The sequence below is a fragment of the Thalassophryne amazonica genome, chromosome 4 (genome assembly GCF_902500255.1).
Source record: "Thalassophryne amazonica chromosome 4, fThaAma1.1, whole genome shotgun sequence".
Classification (NCBI taxonomy): domain Eukaryota; kingdom Metazoa; phylum Chordata; class Actinopteri; order Batrachoidiformes; family Batrachoididae; genus Thalassophryne; species Thalassophryne amazonica.
In genome coordinates this window covers 41377727-41398803 of record NC_047106.1, presented here as the reverse complement: position 1 = coordinate 41398803, position 21077 = coordinate 41377727, and the positions used below count along the sequence as shown (strand labels likewise).

Sequence of the window (21077 nt, the reverse complement as noted above, 5' to 3'; positions counted from 1 at the left end):
CTCTTTCCCCAAAAAAACTCTGTCATAATTGTGTTTAGAAACCAGTCACCATTTGTTTTATTATACGTCTGTGTAGTTAATTAATAAAATATTCTCTACAGACGATTCGCTCGTGCGCACGTAAAAAACAAAAGAAAGAAAAAAAGAAACTCCGCTCCCTGCTGCTGCTGTTTGCAGCGGGGCTGCTCCTCACTCTTTCCCCCAAAAAACTCTGTCATAATTGTGTTTAGAAACCAAATCAAATCAAATCAATTTTATTTATATAGCGCCAAATCACAACAAACAGTTGTCCCAAGGCGCTTTATGTTGTAATTACGGAAATAATTAATATATAATATTTATATATAATATATATATAATAATAAATAACGGAATAATTACGGAAAAACCCCAACGGTCAAAACGACCCCCTGTGAGCAAGCACTTGGTGACAGTGGGAAGGAAAAACTCCCTTTTAACAGGAAGAAACCTCCAGCAGAACCAGGCTCAGGGAGGGGCAGTCTTCTGCTGGGACTGGTTGGGGCTGAGGGAGAGAATCAGGAAAAAGACATGCTGTGGAGGGGAGCAGAGATCAGTCACTAATGATTAAATGCAGAGTGGTGCATACAGAGCAAAAAGAGAAAGAAACACACAGTGCATCATGGGAACCACTGAGCAGTCTAAGTCTATAGCAGCATAACTAAGGGATGGTTCAGGGTCACCTGATCCAGCCTTAACTATAAGCTTTAGCAAAAAGGAAAGTTTTAAGCCTAATCTTAAAAGTAGAGCAGTGTCTGTCTCCCTGATCCGAATTGGGAGCTGGTTCCACAGGAGAGGAGCCTGAAAGCTGAAGGCTCTGCCTCCCATTCTACTCTTACAAACCCTAGGAACTACAAGTAAGCCTGCAGTCTGACAGCGAAGCGCTCTATTGGGGTGATATGGTACTATGAGGTCCCTAAGATAAGATGGGACCTGAGTATTCAAAACCTTATAAGTAAGAAGAAGAATTTTAAATTCTATTCTAGAATTAACAGGAAGCCAATGAAGAGAAGCCAATATGGGTGAAATATGCTCTCTCCTTCTAGTCCCTGTCAGTACTCTAGCTGCAGCATTTTGAATTAACTGAAGGCTTTTCAGGGAACTTTTAGGACAACCTGATAATAATGAATTACAATAGTCCAGCCTAGAGGAAATAAATGCATGAATTAGTTTTTCAGCATCACTCTGAGACAAGACCTTTCTAATTTTAGAGATATTGCGCAAATGCAAAAAAGCAGTCCTACATATTTCTTTAATATACGCATTGAATGACATATCCTGATCAAAAATGACTCCACGATTTCTCACAGTATTACTAGAGGTCAGGGTAATGCCATCCAGAGTAAGGATCTGGTTAGACACCATGTTTCTCAGATTTGTGGGGCCAAGTACAATAACTTCAGTTTTATCTGAGTTTAAAAGCAGGAAATTAGAGGTCATCCATGTCTTTATGTCTGTAAGACAATCCTGCAGTTTAGCTAATTGGTGTGTGTCCTCAGGCTTCATGGATAGATAAAGCTGGGTATCATCTGCGTAACAATGAAAATTTAAGCAATGCTGTCTAATAATACTGCCTAAGGGAAGCACGTATAAAGTGAATAAAATTGGTCCTAGCACAGAACCTTGTGGAACTCCATAATTAACCTTAGTCTATGAAGAAGATTCCCCATTTACATGAACAAATTGTAATCTATTAGATAAATATGATTCAAACCACTGCAGTGCCTTTAATACCTATGGCACGCTCTAATCTCTGTAATAACATTTTATGGTCAACAGTATCAAAAGCAGCACTGAGGTCTAACAGAACAAGCACAGAGATGAGTCCACTGTCTGAGGCCATAAGAAGATCATTTGTAACCTTCACTAATGCTGTTTCTGTACTATGATGAATTCTAAACCCTGACTGAAACTCTTCAAATAGACCATTCCTCTGCAGATGATCAGTTAGCTGTTTTACAGCTACCCTTTCAAGAATTTTTGAGAGAAAAGGAAGGTTGGAGATTGGCCTATAATTAGCTAAGATAGCTTTGTCAAGTGATGGCTTTTTAAGTAATGGTTTAATTACTGCCACCTTAAAAGCCTGTGGTACATAGCCAACTAATAAAGATAGATTAATCATATTTAAGACCGAAGCATTAATTAATGGTAGGGCTTCCTTGAGCAGCCTGGTAGGAATGGGGTCTAATAGACATGTTGATGGTTTGGAGGAAGTAACTAATGAAAATCAGACAGAACAGTCGGAGAGAAAGAGTCTAACCAAATACCGGCATCACTGAAAGCAGCCAAAGACAACGATATGTCTTTGGGATGGTTATGAGTAATTTTTTCTCTAATAGTTAAAATTTTATTAGCAAAGAAAGTCATGAAGTCATTACTAGTTAAAGTTAAAGGAATACTCGGCTCAATAGAGCTCTGACTCTTTGTCAGCCTGGCTACAGTGCTGAAAAGAAACCTGGGATTGTTCTTATTTTCTTCAATTAGTAATGAGTAGTAAGATGTCCTAGCTTTACGGAGGGCTTTTTTTTATAGAGCAACAGACTCTTTTTCCAGGCTAAGTGAAGATCATCTAAATTAGTGAGATGCCATTTCCTCTCCAACTTACGGGTTATCTGCTTTAAGCTGCAAGTTTGTGAGTTATACCACGGAGTCAGGCACTTCTGATTTAAGGCTTTCTTTTTCAGGGGGAGCTACAGCATCCAAAGTTGTCCTCAAAGAGGATATAAAACTATTGACGAGATAATCTATCTCACTCACAGAGTTTAGTTAGCTACTCTGCCCTGTGTTGGTATATGGCATTGGAGAACATAAAGAAGGAATCATATCCTTAAACCTAGTTACAGCGCTTTCTGAAAGACTTCTACTGTAATGAAACTTATTCCCCACTGCTGGGTAGTCCATCAGAGTAAATGTAAATGTTATTAAGAAATGATCAGACAGAAGGGGGTTTTCAGGGAATACTGTTAAGTCTTCAATTTCCATACCATAAGTCAGAACAAGATCTAAGGTATGATTAAAGTGGTGGGTGGACTCATTTACATTTTGAGCAAAGCCAGTCGAGTCTAACAATAGTTTAAATGCAGTGTTGAGGCTGTCATTCTCAGCATCTGTGTGGATGTTAAAATCACCCACTATAATTATCTTATCTGAGCTAAGCACTAAGTCAGACAAAAGGTCCGAAAATTCACAGAGAAACTCACAGTAACGACCAGGTGGACGATAGATAGCAACAAATAAAACTGGTTTTTGGGACTTCCAATTTGGATGGACAAGACTAAGAGTCAAGCTTTCAAATGAATTAAAGCTCTGTCTGGGTTTTTGATTAATTAATAAGCTGGAGTGGAAGATTGCTGCTAATCCTCCGCCTCAGCCCGTGCTACGAGCGTTCTGACAGTTGGTGTGACTTGGGGGTGTTGACTCATTTAAACTAACATATTCATCCTGCTGTAACCAGGTTTCTGTAAGGCAGAATAAATCAATATGTTGATCAATTATTATATCATTTACTAACAGGGACTTAGAAGAGAGAGACCTAATGTTTAATAGACCACATTTAACTGTTTTAGTCTGTGGTGCAGTTGAAGGTGCTATATTATTTTTTCTTTTTGAATTTTTATGCTTAAATAGATTTTTGCTGGTTATTGGTGGTCTGGGAGCAGGCACCGTCTCTACGGGGATGGGGTAATGAGGGGATGGCAGGGGGAGAGAAGCTGCAGAGAGGTGTGTAAGACTACAACTTGGTACTAAAATGGTACTAATAAACCAGGACACAGTCACAAACCAGATAATTATATGAACACTTGAGGCTCACTCTCTGACTTCCATACACATACATGTTTTCTTGTGTTATCTATATTAGAGAGTTGCAGTGTGGCACCTGTAGAACATGATAAACATGTTAATTTCACTCAAAAAAGAATTGTTGAGATTGATTACATAAATTTAGATGGTGCCAACAAAGCTTTTGTAAATTAAAGGAAAATTAGTAAGCAGCTTAAAAAAAGAAAAAATCAGTTTCAACAAAAAAAAAAAAAAAAAAAAAAAAAGAGAGTGAAATTAACTTGTGTTTTCATTTCCTTTATTTACATTTCCTTTATTTACCCAGGTAAAAAACTCATTGAGATTGACATCTCTTTTCCAAGAGTGACTTGGCTGGTTTTACAGTCAGGTTGCCTCTCCAGAAATGAATGAAATGAATGTACTGTTTAAAGAATAAAAATCTTTATATTCCTTCTGCTTATTTTACATATTTTCACCTCAGGTTTTCAAGCTATAGTCATAGTTCAAATTCAAAATATATTTTGTATAGACTAACCAGAATTTTTGACTTTTTGAACAACTTTGAGAAATAAAGCATAATTTTTGTAATATATAATGCAGTTATGTTTTAATCAGTTGACGAAGCTGATTGCATTTTCTGCAAGAAAGTAATTCAAGAATCTAGTATTTACCTATTTGAAATTTTACATGTTGGCTGACGTTGTGGTTAGTATTTTAGTTGGAAGGGAGGGTGCAAACAGCCGTGTGAAAAGAACATGAATGATTTATGAACGCACCCATGAGGTTGGGTGTAGCTACAGTAGTGTTCAGAATAATAGTAGTGCCATGCGACCAAAAAGACCAATCCAGGTTTTGAGTATACCTCCCACTGCCACAGGGGAAACAAGGCACCAGCAGATTCAGCAGACTCTCATAAAACCAACAAGACCAAGCACCCATGACATGCACACTCCCAAGGCTACGAAACTGGGCCACCAGCAAAAAAAGTAGAAAAGGGGGTGTTCACAATAATAGTAGCATCTGCTGTTGACGCTACAAACTCAAAATTATTATGTTCAAACTGCTTTTTTAGCAATCCTGTGAATCACTAAACTAGTATTTAGTTATATAACCACAGTTTTTCATGATTTCTTCACATCTACGAGGCATTCATTTTGTTGGTTTGGAACCAAGATTTTGCTTCTTTACTAGTGTGCTTGGGGTCATTGTCTTGTTGAAACACCCATTTCAAGGGCATGTCCTCTTCAGCATAAAGCAACATGACCTCTTCAAGTATTTTGACACATCCAAACTGATCCATGATACCTGGTATGCGATATATAGGCCCAACACCATAGTAGGAGAAACATGCCCATATCATGATGCTTGCACCACCATGCTTCACTGTCTTCACTGTAAACTGTTTGGGGGTCGTCTCAAAAACTGTCTGCAGCCCTTGGACCCAAAAAAAAAAACAGTCACCATTTGCTTTATTATACATCTGTGTATCTAATAAGCAAAATAATCTCGAGGACGATTCACGCGCGCACGCACATAAAATTAAAAGAAAAAGAAACTCCGCTCCACGCTGCTGTGGTGCTGCTGCTCACTCCAAAAACTCTGTCATGATTGTAAAATAAAGGACAAAAGAGACATAATTCCTGGTCACAGGCTGCTACCAGATACAGGACATGTTCACATCTTCAAACTCCAGACATCTCCACGTCACTACATATTCAGTTCCTGATTGGTCATCTCGCTACAGGAAGCAGCAGGATGAAACAGCGATTAAAAAGTATCAAACGCCGTTGTTCGTGTTGTCGCTGTCGCCACGGGATGTCTCCTTGAGTGCTCTCGGTATTATTCGACATGTTGAATAATTTTTTCGACGATTCCCGGTAAAGCCGGAACTAAGCCACACCCCCTAGTGCCGGCGTTAACAACGGCGTGTGATCCTTAAGACGGCCAAAAACTCTTCCGGGACGCTTCCGGGAGCTCTTACCGTCTGTGTGTAAACGGGGCTTAAGGTTCTGTGAGGAAAAAAATTTTCACCATCATTTCCCTTTATTTTGCTTATTTCATACTACTACTTGACTTTTCTGTTTATAGAGGTACCAAGACCCCAGCAACAGTATGACAACCCAGAACCCCAGGGATGGGACTGAATAAGATCCCAGGGAGAACATGATTCTACAATATATGTAAAACGTTTCTGCATAAACATGCTACCCATCCGAGCCCATTATTTTCTAGTTTCTATAAGGATTTATGTGTAATTGTTTTACATGTATTGTACATCAGGAATCTAGCATTTCAATGATAATACATCTGTCTACATTACATGCAATGACACAGGTAATATGGGAGAGGGATTGTTGCTGGCCTCAAGTGGACAAGTTTAATTTGACAAGAACAATTAAAATAAAATACGATAAAAAAATACTAGTAATAATAATAATAATCCGGTTGTTAAGTGTGACGTAACGCATCATGTGATTTTCAACTTCCGGCTCCAAACAAAAAAGGCGCGCTATCATTAACACTGAGAACTGCACTGAGACGATCTGATCAGGCTGCACTTACACCGTTGCACACGGACAAGAGCATTAACATCGCAGCATAAAACTCTTTGTATATTGTGCCTAAAGCTCTCCTGGATATATTAACTGGGTTTTTAGGCATTGTTACTGTGTTTGTTTTATGTAAAAATGTCAGACGCTCAGGTTGTTTCTCTATTATTTTCAACGGGAGTTGCTGCGAGCTGCGATCATTTCCTGTTCATGTCGTTCAGGGAGAAAGTGAAGTTTGCACTTTAACATCCTGTTTATTGTAATAAATAATTTTTTATTAACAAACAGACATGTATAGTTTACCTGTGCATAATAAAATATGTAAAGTAAAAGAAAAAAAAGTTTTATTAAGTGTTCTGACCATAGAACCAGACGAATGCGGTTAACGGAGGTGGAGGCGGAGAAGGGAGGGACGGAGGTTTGCACACAATGTAAACACAAACTAAAAAACTGTAAATCCTTAAAAGGATCAAACAGACGTAACTTTAATTGTGAACTTGGAGGTCTTTGGACCCGGAAACAGATTTATCATGTGATGCGTTACGTCAGCGCTTAACAACCGGATAGTAATAAGGGATAGTTGGCTGGATGTCAAATCATGTACATAATGTATACCAGTAAATAGCCACCAAATCAGATGAGTAAATTCAAAAATATCATTCTTTGTTCTAAAATGGCTTTTAGCCAATGGGAATACAGTATTCATGTCTACTGAATGATAAAAATAAATACCATGGCAATAATTTAGTAGAAATCACAAGCACACGTCACTTACATATTTATAACAATAACAACAACATAATTCAGTCTAACCACATTCGAACAAGTGAAATGTAACTTGAAGTGATCATTGTTTCTTAACCCACGTAACTTATGTCAGATGTGGTTGGTGCTTTTTTTTTATAATCAACAATTTAATGTTTACAAAACGATGTACAAAATTGACCATATGGCATAACTTCGCACTGCCACTGGAATGAATAGAGATAGGGATTTCAGTTTTATGTTAGTGTTACAAGGACTATATATTGATATATTATTATTATTATTATTTTTCTTCTTTTTTTTAATGCTTGAGATTGCTACAATTAGTAGTGCACACTGGCATGACTGATCGATTTGGCGATTATGATTTAATATGAATGCAAGTCACATATACAACATGTACAATAACAATGTACATCAATGATCATGCATATCGATAAATCTTATCAAAGTTTTTATCTTATTTATTGTATTTAACACCTACCCCGTGCAGCTAACTTCTTCGCAAGGGATTTCTCCTTCCTTCTTACTTTACTTATGTCACAGAAATGTGATAGCATGGTGATAGTACGGCGATGTTGTTTGGTGTATTTATCGAAACTATGCCATCGACTTCGTGAGCATCAAATACGATATCGCTGATTGGATTATTTTTAGCACGTGAATAGACTGGTCCGTGACATTTACAGTTGCAAAAGTCATCCAAAATATTCATATTTTTCTCTTTCATGAGCACTTGCTGTATTTGGATTGGGGATAAACATTTTCTGTTAGTTTATAATATTTTTGATATTATCGATCAAGAATTAAGTTGCCCCCAGAGGCACGAACGAACGCCTTAGAGACGACCATATTGTGGCCTATGTCAGATAAAAGATCATGTTAAGGATCACAGGTTAGCATTAAGTATCAGAGTTTAGTGTTTAGGGTCCAAGGCAGCATGGCAAAATCTGGCTCAAAACAGGATCAGAATCAACTGGTCAGCAGGCAGAAACAAAGGTATGTGTTTAAAGATTCAAGGTCAGGATTAAAGATGAGTGTTGAAGTGTGCTCAGCCAATTAACAGATAGGAAAATACCAGACTTGACTACTCAGCTGTGGTTGCAGCAGATGTACATATACGATCTTCATGATCAAGGTTGGTGACCCTGGACTAACCATCTGCCCTCTTCAGGTTTCAAATCCTGCAAACCTTGGAGAGGTCGCTGCGCTGCGAGATCTCCAGTAACATTGAGAACTGCATTGAGACGCTCTGATCATGCTGCACTTCAACCGCTGCACACCAGACAACAGCATTAACATCGTGACATAAAACTATTTTTATATTGTGCCCAAAACTCTTGTGAATATATTCTCTGGGTTTATAGACGTTGTTATTGCGTTTGTTTTATGTAAACATGCGAGAATCACAGGCTGTCTCTCCGTTATTTTCCTGATCATGTTGTTCTGGGGAAAGTGAAGTTTGCTCTTAACGTCTTGATTATTGTTCTTTACAATACTGTTTGTCCTCTTTGTTCCAGACTAATGTATATAATATGTCTGAAATTCGGTTTGCGTCTATTAAATTCCATGCAGATTAACATAGCAGACACGGATTATTCATTATTGTTTTAGCAAGTTTTCGGGGTATCATGCATGTAGTTTTTTTATTAACGTGACTAAAAGCATAAAAATACATTTTGTAGTATAATATTCATTTGCAATTGTCATCATGTGGATTCTCTATGTTGTTTTGGCTGCAAGTGACTCTCTGGCGCGCAAGGGATTATGGGATACATGAAAACCCTGGATTGGAAGTTTGTTCATGGCTTAAGGAAATGTTTAATTATTTCTAATTATTATTTCTAATTTAAAGAACATTGTGGAGCTTTGGCAGACCTGCTTTTCTGGCAGTTTTTGCATGCATTAGTGTGTCGAGATGAAAATATAGTTGTGGATTGTTCACTGAATGTGTACATTGTGTAAATGACACTAAGAAACATGTCAGTGCTCATAGTATTTGTGTTTTGGTTTTGCACGGTAGGATTGAATGGTGCCGCGTTGTCCGTCTTCAGTACAGTTTGTGTTCTGAGGACAAATTGTAACCGGATCAAGTGTTTGCATCGAGCACCAACTTGGCAGCTATTGATCTAATTTGAAATCTTTGTCTGCTCACAGGTGAACATGTTGTCACCTGTTACTGTGGAGACCAGCTCTGCCTTATAAATGGGAGATCCCGGAGCGCTTTCAGCCAATGAGATGTCAACCTTCCTTTGAACTCCAGAGGAGAGGGGAAAAAAGTCCATGACAAGAAACAAACTAAAGTCGCCTCTACAGACAGCTCTACGGCACCACCACCTGTTATTATGGCTCAGAAAGGTGTTTCTGGGACAATTAGTTCCCTGTGACAGCGCTACTCAGCAGCACTGAGACCTGTTTCTCCATTTTTGTTAACCCCCCTGCAAGACCCAGAAAGATGCTCCGGCTGCTGCTGCTTGTGTCCGTTTGGGTATTTCCTGAGAGAACCCACTCGACCCACTCCAACGAACGCCGAGTTGTAGCACACATTCCTGGTGACATCATCATTGGAGCTTTGTTTTCTGTCCATCATCAGCCTCCTGCTGACAAGGTAATTTTGTTTAGGTCTGCTGGATGTTATACTTTACATTACTAGGGGTATAACAATTCATAATACAAATTGAAGACTTGCGACTATACCGATATGTGGACCCCAGAATCAGTCTAAATCTACTATGAACCAGTTGATGACTTGATTTTAATGTTATTAATTGGATGACTTAAGCCATTACCCGACTCGTGCTTCTTCACACTCTTATAAAAGTTCAAAGGTCAGTGCAGTGTTCTCGTGAGACTGGCAACAGTAAGTTTGTCATTGCCTGTGAGGTAGAAACAAAAGTAACATGTCTAATAGTGGTTGGCGGTATACCCATTTGAACTCTACATTCAGGTCACAATTTGTTAATAACATCATTCCGGTTCAGAATGGGAAAATCTGTTTTAGCACTCATTAATTGCCCGTTTTTTTCATAATGTCATACCGGTTCGGAATGGATAAAATCTGTTTTAGCACTCTTTAATTGCTCGTTTTGTTCCAAATGTCATTCTGGTTTTGAAATGGGGAAAATCTGCTTTAGCACTTGTTAACTGCCCACTTTGTTCATAGTGTCATTCCGGTTCGGAATGGGAAAATCTGTTTTAGCACTTGTTACTTGCTTGTTTTTTTCATAATGTCATACCGGTTCGGAATGGGGAAAATCTGTTTTAGCACTCTTTAATTGCTCGTTTTGTTCCAAATGACATTCTGGCTTTGAAATGGGGAAAATCTGTTTTAGCACTTGTTACTTGCTTGTTTTTTTCATAATGTCATACCGGTTTGGAATGGGGAAAATCTGTTTAGCACTCGTTAATTTGCCCATTTTGTTCATAATGTCATTCCGGTTCAGAATGGGAAAATCTGCTTTAGCGCTTGCTAATCGCCCGCTTTGTTCATTGTGTCATTCCAGTTCAGAATGGGAAAATCTGTTTTAGCACTTGTTAATTGCCCGTTTTGTTCATAATGTCATTCCGGTCAGAATGGATAAATCTGTTTTAGTGCTTGCTAATCGCCTGCTTTGGTTCATTGTGTCAGAATGGGAAAATCTGTTTTAGCACTCGTTAATTGCCCGCTTTGTTCATAATGTCATTCCGGTTCAGAATGGATAAAATCTGTTTTAGCGCTTGCTAATCGCCTGCTTGTTCATTGTGTCATTCCGGTTCAGAATGGGAAAATCTGTTTTAGCACTCGTTAATTGCCCGCTTTGTTCATAATGTCATTCCAGTTTGGAATGGATAAAATCTGTTTTAGCACTCGTTAATTGCCCGCTTTGTTCATAATGTCATTCCAGTTTGGAATGGATAAAATCTGTTTTAAGGCACTCTTAATTGCTCGTTTTGTTCCAAATGTCATTCTGGTTTTGAAATGGGGAAAATCTGCTTTAGCACTTGTTAACTGCCCACTTTGTTCATAGTGTCATTCCGGTTCGGAATGGGAAAATCTGTTTTAGCACTTGTTACTTGCTTGTTTTTTTCATAATGTCATACCGGTTTCGGAATGGGGAAAATCTGTTTTAGCACTTGTTAATTGCCCATTTTGTTCATTGTGTCATTCCGGTTCAGAATGGATAAAATCTGTTTTAAGCGCTTGCTAATCGCCCGCTTTGTTCATTGTGTCATTCCGGTTCAGAATGGGAAAATCTGTTTTAGCACTCGTTAATTGCCCGCTTTGTTCATAATGTCATTCCAGTTTGGAATGGATAAAATCTGTTTTAGCACTTGTTACTTGATTGTTTTTTTTCATAATGTCATACCGGTTCAGAATGGGGAAAATCTGTTTTAGCGCTCATTAATTGCCCACTTTGTTCATTGTGTCATTCTGGTTCAGAATGGGGAAAATCTGCTTTAGCAATCTTTAATTGCCCATTCAGTTCATAATGTCATTCCGCTTCGGAATGGGAAAATCTGTTTTAGCACTCATTAATTGCCCGTTTTTTTTTCATAATGTCATACCGGTTCAGAATGGGGAAAATCTGTTTTAGCACTTGCTAATCGCCCCGCTTTGTTCATTGTGTCATTCCGGTTCAGAATGGGGAAAATCTGTTTTAGCACTCGTTAATTGCCCTCTTTGTTCATAATGTCATTCCGGTTCAGAATGGATAAAATCTGTTTTAGCACTCTTTAATTGCTCGTTTTGTTCCAAATGTCATTCTGGCTTTGAAATGGGGAAAATCTGTTTTAGCACTTGTTACTTGCTTGTTTTTTTCATAATGTCATACCGGTTCGGAATGGGGAAAATCTGTTTTAGCACTCGTTAATTGCCCATTTTGTTCATAATGTCATTCCGGTTCAGAATGGGAAAATCTGCTTTAGCGCTTGCTAATCGCCCGCTTTGTTCATTGTGTCATTCCAGTTCAGAATGGGAAAATCTGTTTTAGCACTTGTTAATTGCTTGTTTTGTTCATAATGTCATTCCGGTTCAGAATGGATAAAATCTGTTTTAGTGCTTGCTAATCGCCTGCTTTGTTCATTGTGTCAGAATGGGAAAATCTGTTTTAGCACTCGTTAATTGCCCGCTTTGTTCATAATGTCATTCCGGTTCAGAATGGATAAAATCTGTTTTAGCGCTTGCTAATCGCCTGCTTTGTTCATTGTGTCATTCCGGTTCAGAATGGGAAAATCTGTTTTAGCACTCGTTAATTGCCCGCTTTGTTCATAATGTCATTCCAGTTTGGAATGGATAAAATCTGTTTTAGCACTCGTTAATTGCCCGCTTTGTTCATAATGTCATTCCAGTTTGGAATGGATAAAATCTGTTTTAGCAGTCTTTAATTGCTCGTTTTGTTCCAAATGTCATTCTGGTTTTGAAATGGGGAAAATCTGCTTTAGCACTTGTTAACTGCCCACTTTGTTCATAGTGTCATTCCGGTTCGGAATGGGAAAATCTGTTTTAGCACTTGTTACTTGCTTGTTTTTTTCATAATGTCATACCGGTTCGGAATGGGGAAAATCTGTTTTAGCACTTGTTAATTGCCCATTTTGTTCATTGTGTCATTCCGGTTCAGAATGGATAAAATCTGTTTTAGCGCTTGCTAATCGCCCGCTTTGTTCATTGTGTCATTCCGGTTCAGAATGGGAAAATCTGTTTTAGCACTCGTTAATTGCCCGCTTTGTTCATAATGTCATTCCAGTTTGGAATGGATAAAATCTGTTTTAGCACTTGTTACTTGATTGTTTTTTTTCATAATGTCATACCGGTTCAGAATGGGGAAAATCTGTTTTAGCGCTCATTAATTGCCCACTTGTTCATTGTGTCATTCTGGTTCAGAATGGGGAAAATCTGCTTTAGCAATCTTTAATTGCCCATTCAGTTCATAATGTCATTCCGCTTCGGAATGGGAAAATCTGTTTTAGCACTCATTAATTGCCCGTTTTTTTTTCATAATGTCATACCGGTTCAGAATGGGGAAAATCTGTTTTAGCACTTGCTAATCGCCCGCTTTGTTCATGTGTCATTCCGGTTCAGAATGGGGAAAATCTGTTTTAGCACTCGTTAATTGCCCTCTTTGTTCATAATGTCATTCCAGTTTGGAATGGATAAAATCTGTTTTAGCACTTGTTACTTGCTTGTTTTTTTCATAATGTCATACCGGTTCAGAATGGGGAAAATCTGTTTTAGCACTCATTAATTGCCCGTTTTTTTCATAATGTCATACCGGTTCAGAATGCGGAAAATCTGCTTTAGCACTCTTTAATTGCCCACTTGTTCATTGTGTCATTCTGGTTCAGAATGGGGAAAATCTGCTTTAGCAATCTTTAATTGCCCATTCAGTTCATAATGTCATTCCGCTTCGGAATGGGAAAATCTGTTTTAGCACTCATTAATTGCCCGTTTTTTTTTCATAATGTCATACCGGTTCAGAATGGGGAAAATCTGTTTTAGCACTTGCTAATCGCCCGCTTTGTTCATTGTGTCATTCCGGTTCAGAATGGGGAAAATCTGTTTTAGCACTCGTTAATTGCCCTCTTTGTTCATAATGTCATTCCAGTTTGGAATGGATAAAATCTGTTTTAGCACTTGTTACTTGCTTGTTTTTTTCATAATGTCATACCGGTTCAGAATGGGGAAAATCTGTTTTAGCACTCATTAATTGCCCGTTTTTTTCATAATGTCATACCGGTTCAGAATGCGGAAAATCTGCTTTAGCACTCTTTAATTGCCCACTTGTTCATTGTGTCATTCTGGTTCAGAATGGGGAAAATCTGCTTTAGCAATCTTTAATTGCCCATTCAGTTCATAATGTCATTCCGCTTCGGAATGGGAAAATCTGTTTTAGCACTCATTAATTGCCCGTTTTTTTTTTCATAATGTCATACCGGTTCAGAATGGCGAAAATCTGTTTTAGCACTTGTTAATTGCCCGTTTTGTTCATTGTGTCATTCCGGTTCAGAATGGGGAAATCTGTTTTAGCACTCTTTAATTGCCCACTTTGTTCATAGTGTCATTCCGGTTTGGAATGGGAAAATCTGTTTTAGCACTCGTTAATTGCCCGTTTTTTTTTCATAATGTCATACCGGTTCGGTTTGGGGAAATCTGTTTTAGCACTCATTAATTGCTCGTTTTTTTTTTTCATAATGTCATACTGGTTCAGAATGGGGAAAATCTGTTTTAGCACTTGTTAATTGCCCGTTTTGTTCATTGTGTCATTCCGGTTCAGAATGGGGAAATCTGTTTTAGCACTCTTTAATTGCCCACTTTGTTCATAGTGTCATTCCGGTTTGGAATGGGAAATCTGTTTTAGCACTCGTTAATTGCCCGTTTTTTTTTTCATAATGTCATACCGGTTCGGTTTGGGGAAATCTGTTTTAGCACTCATTAATTGCCCTTTTTTTTCATAATGTCATACCGGTTCAGAATGGGGAAAATCTGTTTTAGCACTTGTTAATTGCCCGTTTTGTTCATTGTGTCATTCCCGTTCAGAATGGGGAAATCTGTTTTAGCACTCTTTAATTGCCCACTTTGTTCATAGTGTCATTCCGGTTTGGAATGGGAAAATCTGTTTTAGCACTCGTTAATTGCCCGTTTTTTTTTCATAATGTCATACCGGTTCGGCTTGGGGAAATCTGTTTTAGCACTTGTTAATTGCCCGTTTTGTTCTTGCACTGCTACACATCTGCGTTGCTTCTAGCTGCGTCCTCTCTGCCACACAACAGGGTTGATTCGAAACATAATAAAGAAGAAAACTGAGAAGTTCAAATATTAAAACAAAAGCAAATGAATTTCAGCACACGGAATGTATTCTATGCTATCAGACTGGAAACAGCTGGCATCTTCTTCTGGGGCATATACAGTTGTATGCAAAAGTTTGAGCACCACTGATAATTTTCATGATTTTCCTTTATAAATTATTGGTTGTCTGGATCAGAAATTTCAGTTAAATATATCATATAGCAGACAACCACAGGGATATTTGAGAAATGAAATGAAGTTTCTAGTATTTACAGAAATTGTGCAATAATTATTTAAACAAAATTAGGCAGGTGCATAAATTTGGGAACCCTTGTCATTTTAGTGATTTGAATACATTTAGCACTAATTATTGGAACACAAAATTGGTTTGGTAAGCTCACTGACTGACACAGGTGAATCCAGTCATGAGAAAGGGTATTTAAGGTGGCCATTTGCAAATGTTTCCCCTCTTTGCATCTCTTCTAATGAGTGGCAACATTGGAGCCTCTAAACAACTCTCAAATGACCTGAAAACAAAGATTGTTCAATGTCATGGTTTAGGGGAAGGATACAAAAAGCTGTCTCAGAGATTTCAGCTGTCAGTTTCCACTGTGAGGAACATAGTGAGGAAATGGAAGACCGCAAGCACAGTACTAGTTAAGGCCCAAAGTGGCAGGCCAAGAAAAATCTCAGATAAACTGAAGCGAAGGATGGTGAGAGCAGTCATAATCAACCCACAGACCTGCTCCAAAGACCTACAACATGATCTTGCTGCAGATAGTGTCTGTGCATCGTTCAACCATACAGTGCACTTTGCACAAAGAGATGCTGTATGATGCTGTAATGCAGAGGAAGCCTTTTCTGCGTACACGCCACAAATTGAGTTGCTTGAGGTATGCTAAAGCACATTTGGACAAGCCTGCTTAATTTTGGAATAAGGTGCTGTGGACTGATGAAACTAAAATTGAGTTATTTGTACATAACATGGGGCGGTATGCATGGCTGAAAAAGAACACAGCATTCCAAGAAAAACACTTGCTACCTACTGTACAATTTGGAGGTGGTTTCATCATGCCGTGTGGCTGTGGGGCCAGTGCAGGTACTGGGAATCTTGTTAAAGTTGATGGTCACATGGATTCCAGTCAATGTCAGCAGATTCTTGAGAACAATGTTCAAGAATCAGTGACAAAGTTGAAGTTGCACCAGGGCTGGATCTTTCAACAAGACAACGACCCTAAACACTGCTCAAAATCTACTAAGGCATTCATGCAGAGGAACTAGTACAATGTTCTGGAAAGGCCATCTCAGTCCCCAGACCTGAATATTATTGAAAATCTGTGGTGTGATTGTAAACCAGCTGTCCATGCTCAGAAACCAACAAACCTGACTGAACTGGGTGTTTTGTAAAGACGAATGGTCCAAAATACCTTCAACCAGAATCCAGACTCACATTGGAAGCTATAGGAAGCATTTGGAGGCTGTTATTTCTGCAAAAGAGGATCTACTAAATACTGATGTATTTTTTCTGTTGGAGTGCCCAAATTTATGCACATGCCTAATTTTGTTAAAAGAATTATCACACACTTTCTGTAAATCCTATAAACTTCATTTCACTTCTCAAATATCACTGTGCTTGTCTTCTATATGATATATTTAACTGAATTTGCTGATCCAGACAACCAATGATTTATAAAGGAAAATCGTGGAAATCATCAGGGGTGCCCAAACTTTTACATACAATTGTATGTTATCCAGGCAAAAAAATGGTTTGTCGTAGTTCAGTTCCCCCTTTATGACAACTGTATGGGGGTGAATTTAGTTTTTTTTTTTTTTTTAAAGAAGTTATCAGTTTCATAACCTATCATAAGCCATAAAGTTATGAATTATCGAGGGTAGTGTATGTGTGTGTAGTAATACTGTGAGAAATCTTGGAGTCATTTTTGATCAGGATATGTCATTCAAAGCGCATATTAAACAAATATGTAGGACTGCTTTTTTGCATTTACGCAATATCTCTAAAATCAGAAAGGTCTTGTCTCAGAGTGATGCTGAAAAACTAATTCATGCATTTATTTCCTCTAGGCTGGACTATTATAATTCATTATTATCAGGTTGTCCTAAAAGTTCCCTAAAAAGCCTTCAGTTAATTCAAAATGCTGCAGCTAGAGTACTGACGGGGACTAGAAGGAGAGAGCATATCTCACCCATATTGGCCTCTCTTCATTGGCTTCCTGTTAATTCTAGAATAGAATTTAAAATTCTTCTTCTTACTTATAAGGTTTTGAATAATCAGGTCCCATCTTATCTTAGGGACCTCGTAGTACCATATCACCCCAATAGAGCGCTTCGCTCTCAGACTGTTCAGGCTCCACGGACAACAGCATTAAGCTCTAGTGCTTAAAACTCTCGTGAATATATTCTCTGGGTTTATAGACGTTATTGTATTTGCGTTTAAATTCCACGCATCTTAAATGTAGCAGACGGATTATCTGGAATTTTGTTTGGCAGGTTTTCAAGGCCGCTACTGCTATCTACTGGCCAGTAGTGTTCATGGCAGTATTCGCCCCAAGTACTAAGCGTCTGGGTACCAGTAGATGGCAGTGTTCTCTTTATTTTGACCCGGTTATATCAGATGGTGGTCAAATCAACTTTTTGGCTTTGCAAATGGCTTTTTTTTTTTTTTTTACAAATTAAGTTTAAAAACAAAATGACAACAACAAAAAAACATTACAAGACAGCTCTGCGATTGGATGCTTTGTAGCTCTTCAGCAGCAGGAGGTGGTCGTGAGATGTTAAAGCTTGCTACTCCACTACACGATGCAGGACACGCGATTAACCTGAAACTCAGTCCAAAAAATTCTCGCACAAATGAAAAATCATCTGAAAAATGGCCAAAACACACACAGTGTAAAGCCAACATTTATGTGTCAAGATAAGGCTTTTCAGAACTGACCAATTGTTAACCTTGTCCTTTGTTTTATCTATGTTTTTATTATTGCATTTTAACCTGTGAAGTGCTTTGTGACTTATGTCTGTGAAAGGCACTATATAAATAAATTTACTTACTAATATTGAGTGCATGTTTTACAACATCATAAAATGTGCACACATCAAACATTCTCTCAACATGCAAAACATTTTGCAATGACACTTTCAGGGCTCCGTAAAAATGCCTGTTTTTACAAATAAAAATGGAATATTTTACAAAAGCACATTTATCTTTAAACCAACACACAGCACACGTCACATTAACGTGTTGGTTTACATAATGAATGACTGAACCAATCAGTGTTTAGCAGGGCACTTTTACCCAGAATGCTTTGCAGTCTGTGTTTGTTACAAAACCTCAGAATTAGTGCATTATTCAACATTAAAAGATATATGTTATATTTTAACTTTGTACAAATGACAGAATTGACATTAATGGAGTTATTCTATCAGTATTTTCACAAAACCATAAATTAGTATGACTTTATTTTTCAAGACCTCCGCCTGACCGGAGCATTATGATTAGTAGAGAGCTCATTTTGTGGATGCGCTCAGGAGTCTTCTGTGCAGCTTCCTACAGGGGGCAGCATGTAAATACTGCTTCATTCTTTGGCTCTGTTGTCGCTTTTGATGCTTTCAAATGCGATCGTGTTAAGTCAATTTCAGCTTCTTAGTAATTGCAAATGTACCAGAACCAATATTGGAATTTATCGATTATCTGTAACTTCCGATACATTTTTGGGTGGTTTATCTTTATCAAAGATAACTTTTCAGTTATCTGATTATCTGTTATCGAAGTTAATTTTTTGGTTATCTGTGCCCACCACTGATTACATTTGTATGTTGGTACTGTTCACAGGTATTAGTAGCTACAGGATGTTAGCACTGTTATTCCATTGTTTCTGAAGAAATAAGCAAGTTGTAATTTTTAATACAATCTGTGAACAGAAAAGACATCAGGTTAGCACTTAAGCGATCCATTAAGAAAACCACAACCCATTATGAAATCTCTATCCTGTCTGCAAAAATATGCATTAATAAAACATCCGAACCAAGGCTAGCCTGTTAGCATGTTAGGGAACACTGAGATGAGGGCATGCTAGGGCTTCATTTGTCCCTCCCAAGTCACACATACGCATGGACATCATCATGCTTCACCCATTTACCCATTAATGGGGTTAACTGTTACTTTGTCAGAGTCAGACATTGCCCAAATGGTGAGACATAGAGCCGCACTATTTGAGCTTCAAAATTGCTCTTCCAATAAAAATACGGGTGATGTCATGGAAGGATTGTTCATTATCTATACCGTTTATGATGTAGATATACTGTGTGTGTGTATATATATATATATATATATATATATATATATATATATATATATATATATATATATATATATCAGAGTGTTTCATAATGGGCCTAGTTCAAAAATAATGAAGCCAAAAGTGTGACATAACCATCAGAATTTAAAAGTGGTCTTTTTTTGAGAAATGTTATCATTTTAGGTATGGTTATATATCAGTGTTTCAACATTTCTATTGGTCTTGGTTCAGTCATTGCTAGAAATTATCAGTGCATATATATTATAATGTGCTAGCGAGTAACACTTGCAACAACAGTTGGAGGTATCTTCTTTAGTCTGCAGAAGCCTGAAACAAAGAAATTCTGTCCATTAGTTCCTGGTATTATTGAACAAATAATATAATTATTCTGTTGAAGCAGAGTAGGAGATATAGCTAAGGTTTTAACACAAATAAATCAAGGACTTATTCTCAGCGTTACGCTTGCGACAGTTTTACCTTGCTTTAGGAACATAATGTTTTTTCGAGGAAATGACATTTCTACCTTTAAAAAAATGTATTACTGTGTGTTAGTATGAAGCACAAACAAACAAACTGACAAAATACAAGGTTATTTCTTTAACATTCAACTTTAAATGATAATGTTAAATATCAAAATTGATGAAAAATGTGCTATTTTTTCGGGTAAATTTTGTGCATATCTCTGGAACCGTGTGGAATTTTTCCATGAAAATTTCAGTACCTGTCAAAGAAACTATATGCAACTCACAGATAAATCTGGGTGGTGCTAAATAAAATAATGGCTTGTTCATGACAAATGCAATGCAAATCAGTAGTTAGGCTTCATTATATTTGAACTAGGCCAATGGAGAGATGCACATGGATAGGTCTTACATTTTAGTATATCTAATTATCTACTGATCAACAGTTTGGATGATCAGAAACGAGCATCTCCAGGAAGGCAGATAAAAAACTCATTGTTGGAAAACCATTTGGACATATTGCTGTTCTGTTGTGCAGAGACTCATTATGTTGCTGTGCTTTTAAGACTCAAAGAGCACATTTTGTCGAATTGGTACCTCTGTGTGAGCCCATGAACATTCAACTTCCATTAGCTGCCCTGGGAACCTGTAGTCACCCACTGACATTTAAGTTTCTTCCAACCCATTATGGGTAATTGCAAATGTGGAAAAATAACTCTGAACTTGGCAAGTATTTGCATATAAGCCAAACAATCGGCCAGCTGAAGCGCAGAGATGTGCTAAAAGCATGACTTTTAAAAAGTGCCTCGCTGTTCAGTAAGGCCACAAATTAGTGAAATAATGATTTTGACTTCCAGCAAGAACAACAGTTTCCCAATGTTTGCAGTCAGAAAACACAATTTGCAAAGAAAATGATTGCATACAGTATTTTACTTGTTAATGTAGTTATATCAGTACTGTGCAAAGTGTCAGGCACCCTTCTTTAATGTTTTTCTTTCTGCCAGTGACTGGGAGACATCCAAACATTCAAATTCTGACAAAATGGTCATTTTTTTTTTTACTTTTCAGGGTAGTACAATGGATCAAAAGCTCATGTTTCAAGGCCTCCTGTGCCACCTCCCATCATTAGTTTTGTCAGGAAATGCCTTTCCAGTGTAAAATAATACGCGGCTCCACACCAGGATGATAACCATTATATTTTAATATACCTTAACATACTTTTTGGTATAACCTTTGGCGTACTGAGCTGAATCTGATGGTATAATTGACAAATCCGTGTGTGTGTGTATGTGTGTATATATATATATATATATATATATATATATATATATATATATATATATAAACACACTATTACTCTAATTAAGCAGTCATAGGGCAAGAGGTGGGGTACACCCTGGACTAGGGTGCGTCTATCTAAACTGCCTAT

The 21077-nt window shown here is 37.7% G+C and overlaps 1 protein-coding gene across 3 annotated transcripts in view; it reads left to right on the top strand.

Moving 5' to 3' along the window:
* The window catches only part of grm5b (glutamate receptor, metabotropic 5b), a 310360-nt gene that overhangs the window by 39761 nt on the left and 249522 nt on the right, over window positions 1–21077 (top strand). For all 3 annotated transcript variants that reach the window (XM_034167750.1, XM_034167749.1, XM_034167751.1), the window contains exon 2: window positions 9270–9720. In XM_034167750.1, coding sequence (XP_034023641.1) covers window positions 9568–9720 — 153 coding nt within the window. In that variant the 5' untranslated portion in view covers window positions 9270–9567. The remainder of the gene's footprint in view (window positions 1–9269; window positions 9721–21077) is intronic.